At 34.8% G+C, this 15,848-nt stretch overlaps 1 protein-coding gene across 4 annotated transcripts in view; it reads left to right on the plus strand.

The window, feature by feature from the left end:
* The window catches only part of LOC145293214 (rab11 family-interacting protein 1-like), a 228,063-nt gene that overhangs the window by 163,660 nt on the left and 48,555 nt on the right, over positions 1-15,848 (plus strand). For all 4 annotated transcript variants that reach the window (XM_080139750.1, XM_080139749.1, XM_080139751.1 and 1 more), the window contains exons 4-6: positions 10-138; positions 10,877-11,040; positions 12,908-13,017. In XM_080139750.1, coding sequence (XP_079995876.1) covers positions 10-138; positions 10,877-11,040; positions 12,908-13,017 — 403 coding nt within the window. The remainder of the gene's footprint in view (positions 1-9; positions 139-10,876; positions 11,041-12,907; positions 13,018-15,848) is intronic.

Genomic DNA, 15,848 nt, shown 5'->3' on the forward strand with positions numbered 1-15,848 from the left:
ATTTTTCAGTTTAATCCCCAGCATGGATGCAGAAGTCAAAGTGAATTTATTTCATCGTGGAAAAATTTCTGATGAATCTCTCGGTTATGCCATCGTACCCTTGCAAGACTATAAGAATTTTGACCAACCAAAAACTCAGTAACCTTCTTTTATTTATTTTTTTTATTTTTTATTTATTTATTTATTTATTGCTTAGTTTATGCCTTTCTGTTTATTCCTATGCATTTTTATATGGAAGCACTAAGTTTGATTTTAAATTGATCATTTAGATTCCAAAAATTCGATAATGGACATTTTCTGTCTATGTGTAACCAAAACAAACATCTGAAACACTCCTCCGTCTCCCCTTTCACATCCTATCACCCTCTCCCCTCCCTCATATTTATTTTACCAAATCAGGCTGTCCGGAGATACTGACTTCCTAACCAAAATGCACCAAACATTGATGTTATGCAAAGTCTAAAATAAAAACAAATTTCCTAAAAAAAAAAAAAAAAACACTATATATAAATATTTAAAGATTAGCAGGAGGTGCACAACCTTGCCTGGTCATAAAATACACTTAAATATATTTTGATTCATGCAGATTTCATATTTACATTAAAGAGTCGATTCTCTATTGAATATTACATTTTACCTCATATACTGTACTGATTTCAAAAGTAAAAAAAAAAAATTGGTGTGGTTGCCATCAGCTAAAATTGAAACCAAAGTATTCAGTGCTCCAGCCACATTGCCTACTATTTGAGCTATCGCCAAGATAAGAAAGATTCAAAATTAAACCACTTCAAACTATGAATGAATTTGTACACACACAAAAGTAACAGAAATATGTCAGCAAGTTGAAACGCATAGTTTGCAGTTCAACTTAGAAACATATTTTTGTACACATTATTCGTTCATCCAAACAAAGATTTTGCTTGTTATAAACCGTCCTTGGTGTATGATTACTATTTTCTTGTTAATTTCAGTGTTATGTGACCAGTAGTTTAAGAATTTATCGGTTAAACACATACACACATATATATGTATACATTTACTGCTTTATTTCTATAGATATAAAAAGAACTTGAAGCATTTACCAAAATGATCAGATTTGGCATTAAATAACACAAAAAGGGTTGAGACGTCTTAAAACAAATCAACCATAGCAAACAATATGAATAAATATTAATGAGCCTATTTGCTTTGATATATTAACAAAACTGGACTACTATTATACAGGGAGGAACGATAAATTTGTCGCCAAAAAAGAAAACAACACTACAGCTTTATTTTAAAACTTTTATTGAAAAAAAAATAAATTCTAGTAACTTGATTCTGTAGTAAAGCTGATATCTATTCAATGTAGCCCCCTTCAGCTTCAATCACCGCCTCGATACGGGTCCGGAACTAGAAGTGTAAGCCATGTTTAGTTTCAGAAACGTTTCAGATGGTTCGTTGTTCTAAACAAGTCTTGAGAGGTGACTGGTTTGCAGTAGACAGAACAGTTTCCGATAGTTCGTTGTTCCACACAAGTCCTGAGAGGTGACTTGTTTACAGTATACAGTTCCACAGAGCAAAATATTCTTACCGTGTCGAGCCGGAAAAAAACATGTGAAATTGCTCCAGAAAAAGTTTAATATTTATGAAGCAATTCTGGTTTCTGATTGGTTGGTAGCAGAACGTGAATTAATTTGATTCGTCAGTTCCTAGCAGCATCGTTTATAAATAGAATCGTCTGACTGTGTGGGATCATACCCCATTCTTGTTCCAAAATATTGCAACAGGGAGCATGCCTTTTCCACAAGTGCTAGCGGGAGTTTGGCAAATATTCAGCAGATGGAGGCGATCAGGCTGGCTTTGGTGTTACTTGTGGGGCGTTATGTTGATTATGTTCTCAACATATGACCAAACAAAGTAGTCCAGTGGGTTCAGGCACGGCCACCAAGATATAGAAGGCCTGTTAACTGAAAAATGCCTGCAGGCAATGTAGGTAAGATTTGTCAAACTATCACTCTCGATACTATATGAGGGCATTTTTAAAAAGAACATTAAAACATGTTAAAAAAGAAAAGAAAGGAACCTAATTCGATTAATAATGAAACTGAACTTTATTCAATTAAAATATAAATATTATCTATGTAAAATTACGTAATTTTAAAGCAATATACAATCTAATACTGATAAAACTGAATTATGAATTTAGAGAACACGCAGTTAAAGAAACAAAACACAAACAATTCTTGGCCTTCGGGACAAGATCGCAGTGTAGTATCTGTTCTGATGCTACAATTCACCTTTTCTGTCCTGGTCGGTGTAGGAGAAATCCTTCATGACTGAGACAATTTTTATTTTTGTTCCTATCCAGAGTGCCCCTTATTAGTGGGCTGGATTTACCACAAGATTATATGTTGAAATATTTAAATAACTATTACTTTTAATACAGAATTTATATTTAAAATTTTGGTTTTCTGTTCTTCTATGTCCATTTTTTTCAATGTTTTTCATCAAAATGGAATCCTAAAAAATCCTAAAACTAAGAAAATATAGTAAACATCTACGATATTAAATCAGGGTGGTGGTGAATTTGGTAGGGGACATTATTATTATTATTATTTCACTCACTAATAGTTGTGTCGCTGGCCATCATCAGTGATCGCTCGCAGTAACCTGTGGTATTTTCTGGAGACCAAGTGACAACAAGTCTCCACAGATTTCGAGTGTTTTCCACCTCTTGACCACTCCTGCAGATAATTGCACGTTATCGCAACAGCCGTTTGCCATTGATTTCTTGTTGGTATCGGCCATTGGTGTTTCCTGGGGTTTGGGTAATAAAATGCCTCTCCAAGGTACCAGATTTGAACTGCACACTTCCAGTGGAGATCTGGTTAATACTCTCCCACCTCGAACTTTCCATACTCTGACTCTTCAGAACTAGTTGATGTGGCGCCAGTCGATGTCATCTACAGTGTTTTTTGGCACTTCACGAGGAACATGAACCCTGCGTAAATGGGTTTTAATTTAATGGCTGCTCCTTGAGATTTTCTTTCATTTTCTTCGTATATATCTCATACGCTTTTTTTGTAATCAAGCGTGTATTTTATTTTTCTTATTTATTTTATTTATTAAATTTGATTCATACTTTTATTTTATGCTTGTTTTTATGTCATTTTCATTTTATTTTAATTTATTTTTATTATTATATTTTCCACACTAATATTTTTATTTTTTGTTACATTTATTTTTTCATGCATATTCAAATAATGCTTTTGGCCTTTTTTTGCCTCAAATATTACCTTCAAAAAAGTTTTCATGATTAAATAAACGAATGAAAACCTTTTGTGCATGCGCTTTTTAGGGAGCAACCATTAAATTAAAATCTGTTTATGCAGGGTCCATGTTCTCCATGAAGTACCTTTTTTTTTAATTGTTGTTGTTGCTATAATAATAATAATAATAATGGTGCTTGTGCAGTGTATGCACTGTGCTATATTTTACATAGGATTTTCAAGTAAAATTTTATGGTATCTATTTTTTTTTTCATTAGATTGTTAGGTGAAAGTGCAGAATAGTTAGATAGAAAGCCCCCCCCCCCGATAAAATATTATAAAACAAACAAACTGTTATATTGTCACGGAATATAACTGGTTGTTAAATGTGAGAATTACAAGAAGACATCGTTTTGACACCAAATTATTTATTTTTAGAAAAATTGTAACACGTTAGAGCAACAGATTATGTGAAATGCTGTGTCAGCCATCTTGAAAAATCTTCCCCCTTCCCATCCAGGGGAGATAACTCTTTTCGGTTATTTCCCTTTATAACACTTCCCCTTTGAAATGTGATCCTTGTAAGAGGTTTTATTTTTTATTGTAAGGTTGGCATTGGCTTACAAATTCGCTGGGTTCTTCTTGTTGGGACTTTGATATGAGACTTGCTTTGTTTATTATTTATAACTGGAACATTTTGGGGTAATTCAAGTGTGCCCAGTAACACATGTAAAGGGACGGCTGCATCATTTGAACATCGCTCTGGAAGGGATGACTGACGAAGCTGATTCGCATGGCTAACCCAAATAGATGATTGTACATCTACATTATAGATGACATTGCCAGAACGGCATATTATGCGACCATGTGTCCATTTTTCTCTGCTATTACGGTAGTCTTTAACCAATACAGGTTGTCCTGGAAGGAATTTACGGGGTTTTGCTCCATGATGACAATTAAACTGGTTTTCCATCATTTTGTTTCTTCTATAAAATTTAGTTGTTGATGGGCGAATAGCATCAATTGGCAAACGTAGTTTCCTATTCATAAGTGCTCCAGCAAGAAACTTTCCATTTGGGCAATTTGGATTTGGGGTAGCTCTGTAGCTACTTAAAAATATTTGCATTGTCTCTTGAGTAGTTCCTTCCTCTTTTAATTTCAAGAGTGCTCTTTTGAAAGTGTCCACAAACCGTTCTGCTCGTCCATTTGATTTAGGATGGAAAGGTGGAGATCTCAGGTGCTGAATGCTGTTTTGTTTACAGAAGTCCGTGAATTCTGCTGAAGTAAAAGCAATACCGTTATCTGAAACTAATGCTTTGGGCACTCCCAATCTGCTGAAGATTTCCTGTAGTTTTCTTATGGTTTCTTTTGATGAGATGTGGCTCATCTGAAAGACTTCTGGCCATTTGCTGTAAGAATCAACTAGCACAAGATAATTTTGTCCATTTATTGGTCCTGCAAAATCAATGTGCAGTCGTGACCAAGGAATTTCTGGAGTTGGCCATAAATGTAATGTAGTTTTTCGGGGGGGACTTTGCAACTAGTTGACATTTGGAGCAACTCCTGAAAGGTTCCTCTAATTGTTTGTTTGTACTTGGCCAATATACATAACCACGGATCAAGGCTTTCATCCGATTAATTCCTTGATGTCCCTGGTGAAATTGTCTGAGGACTCTATTTTGAAGATTAAATGGAACAACACTACATTCAGCAAAAAGAAAAATTCCATTAGTTTCAGACAAAGAAGATCTTCACTGAAAAAATGGTTGAAGTTGCTGATCAGTACACATATTAGGCCAGCTGATAGTGGAAGGGCAGAACTTTTTTAGTAGTGGGTCTGCGGCTGTAGCCTCCTGGATCATCTTTGATGTGACCGATAGTGCCTGCACTGTGGAAGCAAGTCCAGAGACAACTTCTGGTTCTACAGATATAGCAGTGATGACACTGTCTTCTACAGCTTTTTGATGAAGATATGAGTCTGGATAACGCATCTGCTTGGCCAATTTTGCTGTCTGGTTAGTATTTTATGGAGAAATCATAATTCAACAGCATAGTTTCCCATCTTTGTAAGCGGTTTGCTGTATAAACAGGAATTCCTTTCTTTGAACTAAAAATACTTGTTAGAGGCTTGTGGTATGTGATCAGATTAAAATGACGGTCATATAGCATTTTGTGAAATCTTTTTACAGCATATATAATCGCTAGAGCCTCTTTCTCAATTTGGCTGTATTTTTATTCAGTGGGTGTCAATGATTTTGATGCATGTGCAATGGCTTTTTCACTTCCATCAGGAAAAATATGTGATATTACTGCTCCAACTCTACAGTCTGAAGCATCCGTCACAACAGCAATGTCTAATGATGGATCATAGTGTGTAAGTAATAGGTCTGAGTGAAGAAGTAATTTTATTTTTTCAAATGATTCTTTGCATGTACTTGACCAGTTCCATTTAGTATCTTTTTGTAAAAGATGATTAAGAGGTCCAAGTAATTTGTGCAATTCAGGTAAAAAGGAACCATAATGGCTTACAAGGCCCAGAAAGGATCGTAGTGTTGAAACATCCCTTGAGGGTGGCATGTGTTTTATGGCTTGAATGTTATCTGGATCTGGTTTTTGACCATTTTTGTCAAATAAAAATCCAAAGTTTGGAAAAATTTGTATTTGTCAGGTCTTAAGTGGAATCCATATTTTTGAATTCGATCCAGCACAGAAGTCAAGTGATGCAGAAGTTCCTCTTGAGATGTGCCTGTAATGATGATGTCATCAATGTAGGCAGAAACTCCTGGCAATCCTGTGAGCATTACATTCATGATTTGCTGGAATATAGCCGGGGCTGACTTGACCCCAAACAGAAGATGAGTGAATGTGGGTGTTGATAGTGAGAAGATTTTTGGAATCTTCAACTTCTATTTATAAATATGCATCTTCTTCAACTTCCATTTGTAAATATGCATCTTCTTCAACTTTCATTTGTAAATATGCATCTGCAAGGTCTAGTTTTGCAAAACAAGTTCCACCGTTGAGTTTTGAGAACAAATCATCTGGTACAGGTAGTGGATACTGGTGTGTTTCCAGTGCATCCTGTGGACAAATCCTCACACAGACGTACCTTGCCATTAACCTTCTTTCCAATAACAATAGGTGCTGCCCAGGATGAGTAATTTGTAGGTTGGATTACTCCAGCTTGTTGAAGGCGGTCCAATTCTTTTTCCACTGGAGTTAAAGCTGCGTATGGTACAAGCTGCTTTGGTCTAAAAACTGGCTTTGCATCAGACTTTAGTTTTAAAGTTGCTTTTACTTTCGTACAGCATGCAAGACCTGCTTGAAAAACGTTACTCAACTTTGTTTTAAGAATGTTGCAGCATTAACATTGAAAGAATTGAAAATTGTGTTAAGTGGAACATTGAAAAGATCAAATTCCTCGATGAAATCCAACCCAAGAAGATTCAGGATTGATGAATCAGAAACATAGCATACCCCTGAAACATCTTTTTCTTTGAAAGAGACATTGCATGTTAACTCATGAGTTAGTTGTATTTTGTTTCCAGATGCACTGCAAGCAACATGCTTAGTATTTTTAAGCATTGGTTTTCCTAATAACTCCCATGTTGACTGTGAAATCCGAGTTATGTCGGAAGCAGTATCGAATTAGTATTGGCTTGATGTCTTTTTTTAATTCAGGTTCATCTCATCCTCGTCCCCAACTCTGTTATGTCATCACGGAATATAACTGGTTGTTAAATGTGGGAATTACAAGAAGACATCGTTTTAGCACCAAATTATTTATTTTTTTAAACAGAGAAATAGTAAAACTTTAAAGCAACAGATTATGTGAAATGCTGTGTCAGCCACCTTGAAAAGTCTTGCCTTTTTAATACAAGGGAGATAACTCTTATTTCCCTTTATAACACAAACAAAAATTTAAGTCTTAAATATATTTCAAAGAAATAAATTACGCCTGGTACTGAAATATTCATCGATCTTTTTATTTTATAAAAAAAAAACTCATGAAAAATGCTTCTAACTTTAAAATATTTGGAAATACTCAATGAGAAGTTTTATTTATTATTAAAAAAACGGGCTGAAAAATATTCCCATATAAAAATTGTTTGTTTTGCAGTTTAAAAAAATAAATAAAATGAAATATTCAACTTCCTTCAATAGATATAAAATTCAAAAACAATCTACTTACTGTTATATCTTGTTAGATTAAAATTATCCCAATGTGCAATTATTATAATTATCCAAATGGAGAATTGTTTTTTTCTCTTTAGGAGAATAAAAAACATGCACAATCTAAGGCAACGAAAAATAGTTTTTATGGCCACATGGTTGAACACCGGAAACTTTCTTTACCTACATATTTATCTGGTAATGACATCATCCTGTCATGTTCATTGGCCTACTCTCTCGGTAGCCTTGGTTCAGGTTGGAGAGGAGAGGGGAGGGCAGTGAGAGAGGGGTACAGTGTTGTAGCACTCCTTTTGAAGCCAAGCTTGGGTCTCTTTGAACTTGTGGGCCATCGCCAAGTCCTGCTGCCTCACCCAGCACCTACCAGCAGTCACCTGATTGCACTAGGTGATCACCACACTCTTCAGCAGATCCAGATACACTTTAGTGTTGACTTTCAAGCCGACTTCGAAGATGTGAGGTGGCATGATATGGCTCTTACTTAAAACTACACTTAAGATCATAACTGTGGCCAGAAACTTTGTTGAGCTGTGCCCTCACTCGTTGAACCATCCGGATTTGCATTTTGAGGGTGCTGGCAATGGTCCTATTGTCATAACTTGGATTGGTAGAGCGCATTTGTACAGCGACGCATCTTTGATCTTGCTCGTTGAACATTGTGTAACTTTCAGACATGATAGAAGGCTCCTATCACTCTTGAGATTTGTGCACAACTTGCCAACTAGTAGATGGTCTGCAACAAAAACAGAAAACCAGTTTTTATTAAACGGAAATGGAATCATGTGGTCTTTTCTAGGGCAAAAATTTTATCATTTCACCCTGTATATGTGTGGAAAAACATTATTAAACTGACATTTAAGTCTTAATGCACTTATGTTTACATATTTTGGTAACATCAGGTGCTGTTACTTTCTACATCCTATATAGTAGCTTTTTTTTTGTTTTACTTGGGGTCACCGCTTATCAAGACCTGGAGGGCACTCAAGGATAAGGATTAATAAGTGTTAGGTAGATAGTGAGACAACATGATCAGTCAGAGTGGAATTTGAGTCGGGCTAAATCATTTAGGAATACGACTAAGCAGGAGCTTATTCACATTGGACTTGAAGATGATCATGTTATAGTCAGTCGGTAAGTAGTCACACAGTATAGTGAGTTCTAGGAAATAAACTCTGATCATGGAATTTTCATTTAGCTTAAGGCACAGATAGAGAGCGAGAAAATTTTTTGACAATTGTTGTAGCTAGACAAGTATTTGTTGTGAACGTTTTACAGGAAGAGACCATAGATTGGGGCTCAGTCGAGCATCTACCATAAAAGTAATGATGGAGCAGAGACAGACTTGTAATGTCTCTTCTGTAAGAAAGAGGAAGTAAGGGAGGTGAAAAGGTTCTCGCCCACTAAATTTTTATTTTTATTTATTTTATTTATAAAGTTTATTTCCTAGAAATCACTATACTATCTATCTATATAAAAGCCAAGTACGTCCAAGGATGGAATACTGTTGCCATATCTGGGCAGGAGCTGCTAAAAACAGCCTATCCTGCCTTGACAGAGTACAAAATAGACTTCGTGGCTTAGTGGGGGATGCCCTTTTCTCTACCCTGCAACCTCTCTCCCACAGAAGAGACGTTGCGAGCCTATCCTTGTTTTATCGTTATTTTCATGGCAGGTGCTCGTCTGAACTCCAATCTCTGGTCCCCCCTCGCCAATCTTTCACAAAAAAACACCCGTCTAGCTGAATCCACTGTGAAAAATTTCCCCCACTCTTTATCTGTGCCTTAATCAAAACGTGGATTCCATGAACAAAGCTTCTTTCTTAGAACTGCACGCCTGTGGAACTCTGTTCCGTCTGCCTGCTTCCCACCGGACTACAACTTGGATGTCTTCAAGTCCAACGTTGACAAATTCCTAATGAACCGCCCCCTTAAGTAAACACTTCATTAAATCTCCACACTAACGTAATGTACTTGCAATAACCCTTATCCCTGAGTGGCTTCTGAGCCTTGATAAGTGGTGATCACTGTGTAAAAAAAAAAAAAAAAACAAACTAAATTTGAAAGACAGGGAAGAGTACCCTTAGGAACTCTAGCCTAGATGTAGCAATAGTACTCCATCTTAAGACATATTTGACTCTTGTACAGATAGAGGATACTTTCTCAAGCAGTAGAACGATCAGAACATTACATGGTAGTGAATGCTGGGCCATGACCCACTCCTCTCTTGCCCGACTGCAGCATTATAACAGCTCCATGATTAGATAAATCTGTAATTTGAAATCCGACCACAAAAACATAAAAAAATTGGATACACACACACACACACATAATTTTTATAAAAACGCTTGGGGAATTAATTAATTCCATGGTGTGAATGTGGTATTATGGTGAATGGCAGCAGCCAAGAGTATTCTTCAAAGTTCTATAGATTTTTTAGAAAGACCCTGCACCCGTCCCCCGCCCCCAAATTTCTTAAGGGCTTCATGCCTAAGTTTCTTGTTTGTAATTTTTGCATTTTTTGTTTAACATTAATTGTATTTTTTTTCGAACAACAAACTAAATAAACAAGATCACAGTGTAGTATCTGTTCTCATGCTACACTTCATCTTTTTTGTCCTCAGTTAGTGGAGGAGAAACCCTTCATGACTGAGACCATTTTAATTTTTGTTCCTATCCAGAGTGCCCCTTTTTGGGGAGCTGGATTTTTCCTACATTAAAAACCGATCTTGTGTCTAATTCTGCTCTCGTGGGGAAGCAAGTAAAGAGGAACACCAATCATGTTGCAAACATTCAAGTAATTTTGTAAGCACTCAAACCAGGTTTTCTTTGATCTTCCGCACACCCTCCTAACTTTGGTATCCATGCATGTCAGTGAGTTTGATTTTTCTTTTTTATGGAAATTGTATGAAGCCTCTTAATGTAAGGCACTAAAAAACATTTTAAAGTTAAAAGTTAGCCAAGATGTTAGATGGATAGATTATGATTCAGAAAACAGCAACTCTTCCCCCTTTTCCAGAAGCATTACTTGTGGAATATGAGGACTAAAGGACAAAATAAGGAAACGCGATTGCTACAAAGCTGCCAAAAATAAACCCATCGTCCAGTTTTTAGGTGGCATGCTGTAGAGGTCTAACTACCTGAGATTCCAAGTGCACAAGGTATCTAAAATCCCACTAATACCAAGCTTCTGATAGAGCACTGCTAAAGGGATTCTTCCCTGTTGTTACTAGGGATTACTCAACACTTGAAATTGTGACTGCATTGATTCTTCGCCGATTTGATTTACTGCCGCCATCTTTGTTCAACATAATGCTTCAACACTTAGCAGTACAACAGCAAATTCCTCTTAAATGTCTCATGAAAATTAATCTTACTTGTCTCTCAGATGCTTCAAACTTATTTGCATAAGCAAACTTTATTTGCTAATAATTGCAGGTGGATTCCTTTACAATCCAAATCCAAAAAGACTGGCATCATTACAGAGCAAGGAGAATTGGAAGTTCGCTTAACATTCCATGTGGAAAGCAAATTTGAAGCGTTAGCACCATTACAAAAGAAAAACTACACTGGTTCTTTACGCCATTTGGCCACAAGTGTTGGTAAGTCTATATTCTTTCTCTCCCTTTCCCTTTTTTCTTTATTTCTGCTCGCTTTCATTTTGTTTATTTCTGTGTGTCACCATTATTTCCATTTTTTTTATAATGTCTTGCACTTAAGAAAAAAGAAATATGAGAATATATTGTATTTCACAATTCTTTCAAATATTCTTAGATTTTGATCTGGATCTGAAATTATTTCCAAATATGATTGAATTATTTTTTTTTTTTTAATAAAAACTGTTAAATCTTATGAAATCGAATCTTACAAAAAAAAAAGTTGCAAAAAAGTTATTTGCACCATTTGGTCATAAGTGTTGGTAAGTTTCTTTTCTGAATTGCAGTTTTCACAACAAAAAAAAAAATGCCACTTCAAGGTTAAAAACTTGCCAATGATAAGTGCTAGATGGAATAGATTATGACCCAGAAAAACAGCAATTCTTTCCTCTTTGTCAGAAACATCGATTAAGGGATGCAAGGACTAAACAATAAAACATATCATTAAATGAAAGGTAAACAAAAATTTATTTGTGTAGAAATGAGTGCGTGCTATTCTCCACCATCCCTTTTAATAAATGTAATAGTTTGAATCAATGTATTGCCAGTTCAGCTTAGAATTTGCTGACTGCAACCCCACGTAGAGGACTAAGAGCCCCCCCCCCAAAAAAAAAAAACAGAAAAACAGGGCTACCTATAGACCATAGATTTCAGGTGATTATCTCTTCTCTATATAAATAAAATGAACTCATTTTTCCCGTCTGATTTTGACCTTAATAGGATTAAAAATCAAGATATTTCATGCAAATATAATATGCACAAACGGCAGAACAATATCTGAGGTGTGTTATAGGCTTATTATTTCTCAAATTCCTCGATAATCTTAGATTTCTATACTTTTTCTGCTGAGAAGTCACGGCCAAAATCGGTTAAGATCAATGGAAGTGGTAAAATATTTTCTCTCTAATAAATTCCTCCTTCCCCTGCCACCACTTAACACCGTTTGGGGATCATTCACAAGGAACAGTTGAGAAGAGAACACCGGTTTGGCTTTGTAGTTCTTTCATGTGAAGTTATTTAAAATCACTAAACTAAGCTGCAGTGCTCTGTGGCGTAGTGGTTAGCGTGCTGGACAATTCACATTATATTTTCACGTTCACGCCGACCTACCGTAGTCGTTTTTTTTTGTTTTTTTTGTTTTTTTTTCCTAAACAACTGGAATGGACTTTTCTTGGTGGCCGAACTGTTAACGTTGCAGATGTTTTTTTTTTGTGTTTTTTTTTTCACACTTTATTTTCCTACTTTTACTCATGACTCCGGGTTTGATCCTTCCTACTTACCTACCATAACATTTTTTAAACAAACACTCGGGCAACGTCGGGTACCCCCGCTAGTAGAAAATAAAGAGAGAACACAGCCTGATTATTTTTTTCCTACTTTAAAAACGATTCAATTTTATTTGGATTATTCAGACTACTACTGGATATTATTCTCACAACGTTTCAGCCGATATGGCATCCAACCTTTTTCAGGTGCATCTTGTCAAACTTAGAAATCATTGTCAATATCAAGGAATATCTTACAGAATTTCAAACCGAATCCTTTATTTAATCCACTGGGGTAAATTGTTGATTAGTCAAGGTGAGTTGATTTGTCTAATCAAATAGGGATTTTTGAGAGGTGGACAAAAAGCAAATTTTATGGGAGAATGAAGTAAACCCTTTTTTATTTTCATATATATGTGATGCTTAGCTTGTCGGTTGAAAAGTGAAAACCCTCTTTTAATTGCAATCCTTTATGCTGCTTCTTTCTTTCAGTTTTTACATGTGTTTTTTTTTTCTTTCTTTTTTTTTTTTTTTTTTTTTTTTCTTAGCTGGAAAACTAAAGCGAAGCCAATCGTTGATTCATCGAAAAGACAAAACAAAACCTACCTTAACAATGTCAAACACCTTTAAGAGCTCTGATTCTAACACATCGTCACAGGTAACATAATCCTTCACTTCATTCTTTGATGATTGCATTTTATGTTAAAAATAATACACGCACATCTCTTCCTCTTACGTTTCTGAATTTTTTAGATGAGGATTAGTTATTCGTATTATTTGGAATCTTTGAACTACTCTTCTCATCTCGAGTGTCATTTTCACAATATTTCGGTCGATGTAACCTCCAACTTTCTTCGGGTGTATCTTGTGAAATGTTTCTGTCATATTTGAGAATTTGGACAGAATTTTGAACAGAACTCTTTATTTACTTCATGAGGGTAGTAATTCGCACTTGTATTTTTTTCAGTTGCCCAGACTGAAGATTGAACCCTCAACCTTCAGGAGAATATCACTTTTGCAATTGTTTTTCCCAAGTACTCTAACCACTGTGCATGGCTCCTTGCAGACTGAAAAAAATATGATTGCAAATTACTTAGGACCTCTATCCAGTCATGGCTTGCGGAATGAAAACATGTTACTCCCGTGAAGTAAACAAAGGATTCCATTCAAAGTTCCGTCCAAATTCCAGAGTTCAACAGAAACATTCCCAAGTTCAATAGGATGCACTTAAAGGTCGGCGATTACATCGACCGAAAAGTTGTGAAAACAACATTCAAGATGAGAACAGTAGTCTGAAGATTCCAAATAAAACAAATAACCTCTTTCTCTTTTGACTGTAATTTCCACTCAAATAAAAAATTATAATAATGCACCTTTCATGTGTATGATCAAAATGCTATTATTTTCTCATCTGTGTATTTCTGTTTGTTTTGCTTAAATAGTGTTGACTGAATATCAAAGAATTTCCTATCAGAATTATTACTTTTATTTTTTACGAAAATTAATTTTTAAAAATAGAGGGGGGGGGGGTTATAGACAAAATCTGCTCTTTTTGATTTCCGGTTTCTGCTCCACACATGAGACAACAATGGTAAGTAATATAATAATAAATAATATATAATGCTCATCTCAAAAAAAAAAAAAAAAAAAAAAAAAAATGGATTCCAATTAAGGAATAATATATATATAAGTGGCAAGTAAGTAAACCGGAAGACAAAAATAGTAGACACTCTTTACTATAGCTCATTTATTTATTTAGCATAAATCCAGAAAACATTAACTCTCAGTTGGTTTAGAGCTAAATACTAACCCACATTAAGCATCAAGAGGTCTAAATTGAAAAGACAAACAATTTCTCTCCAATTCATATTAACTTTATTGATTACAGTCAAGATTGTCTGCTTTTTTTTACTTCTAGTTTTTGCTCTGCAGATCGGATGACAGTGACAAGCAAGACATGGTCCTTTCTGATTGATTATTTTTCTCTTAGATAATATGAAAGCCCTCCCCCACAACCTTTCTTGTGTTCAGAATGGTTTTCTTAATCTAGTGACCATGTCTAATTATCTAGGCAAATAGACAACAGAAACCGGAAGTCACATAGAATAGACAATCTTGACTATGATGTGTAGTTTGTTCATATTGTGAGTTTTTATCTAAATAACACGGAGATGTATCTGGATATATGTGCCAAATGTGATTAAGATGCAATAAATTTTGATTTTGTTTCGAGAAGAAACCTTTGCACACATCATTTTCTCTTTCAAAGCCCATATAGATTGATTTTCTTTTGAAATCAAAATCACACACACAAAAAAATCTCTGCCTTATAAGGCAAATTGTGTATTTTAAGATATTCAAGGAGCTTGATTTTTTTTTTTTTTTTTTTTTTTTTTTGTTCTTTTCCATAAAATACTGTTTTCTTTTTAAGAAATAGGATTGCACATCTTTGGAAATATTGTTACGTGAATTTTTTATTTTTTATTTATTCATTTTTTTTTTAGAAAACCAAAATGATATACTTTCTTCTTTAAATAGATATGATATCTAAAGATATTAAGAAAGATTTTTTTTTTTTACATCTCCAAGAAAAAAAAAATGTTCTTGGCCTTCAGGCCAAGATCACAGTATCTGTTCTGATGTTATACTTCATCTTTTCTGTCCTAGATCAGTGGAGGAGAAATCCTTCATGATTGAGACAATTTTAATTTTTGTTCCTATCCAGAGTGCTCCTTTTTAGGGAACTGGATTTTCCCCACATTGAAAACCAACCTTGTGTCTAACTATGCTCTCATGGGGAGGCAAGTAAATAGGAACAAAAAGAATCACTTGAAAAGGGTTCGTTCTAGCTGAAAGCTTGCCCAATATCTTTAAATATCTATTTGAAGGAAAAAATTTAAATATTCACTTAACGATATTTCCCCAAAAAGTGCTATCCTATTTCTTATAACATTGCCACATAAGCCGCGTGCTTGTACTTGAAAAGACTTAAAAACTGTCCAGTTAACGTCTTGACAGACTACCATCAAGAGAGATTTTTACATCTCCGCGAAAAAAAAAATGATAAACAAAAAGAAATCGTTTGAAAATGGAAGATCTGTTTAAAGAGAATAAAAATATCAGTTTAGCTTACTTTTTTTTTTTAAATTAAATTTTTAATTTATTTTTATTCATTTCATTTTTCATATTTAACATTTAAAATGTTTGTCTAATGAATTCTACATTACTGTTCTTTGTTGCTAACATAGCAAATAATTTGTCTCACTAATATTAACATCTTTGTTCTTTTAAACTTCTACTTATGTTAGATGAGATGATATCAAAATGATCTTGACAAAACTGCAATTTATATTATCCAATTATTAGAATTCTTTTGAGATGAGTGATTTGTATAATTTATTTGCGAACTATTATCCTCCTCTTTATTAGTTGTTTCACGATGTTTCAGCCAACTATTCCTCTGGCCTTCATCAGGTTATTAATTGCGAT

Source organism: Euprymna scolopes, chromosome 14, assembly GCF_053919585.1.
Source record: "Euprymna scolopes isolate OS-2025 chromosome 14, ASM5391958v1, whole genome shotgun sequence".
Taxonomy (NCBI): domain Eukaryota; kingdom Metazoa; phylum Mollusca; class Cephalopoda; order Sepiida; family Sepiolidae; genus Euprymna; species Euprymna scolopes.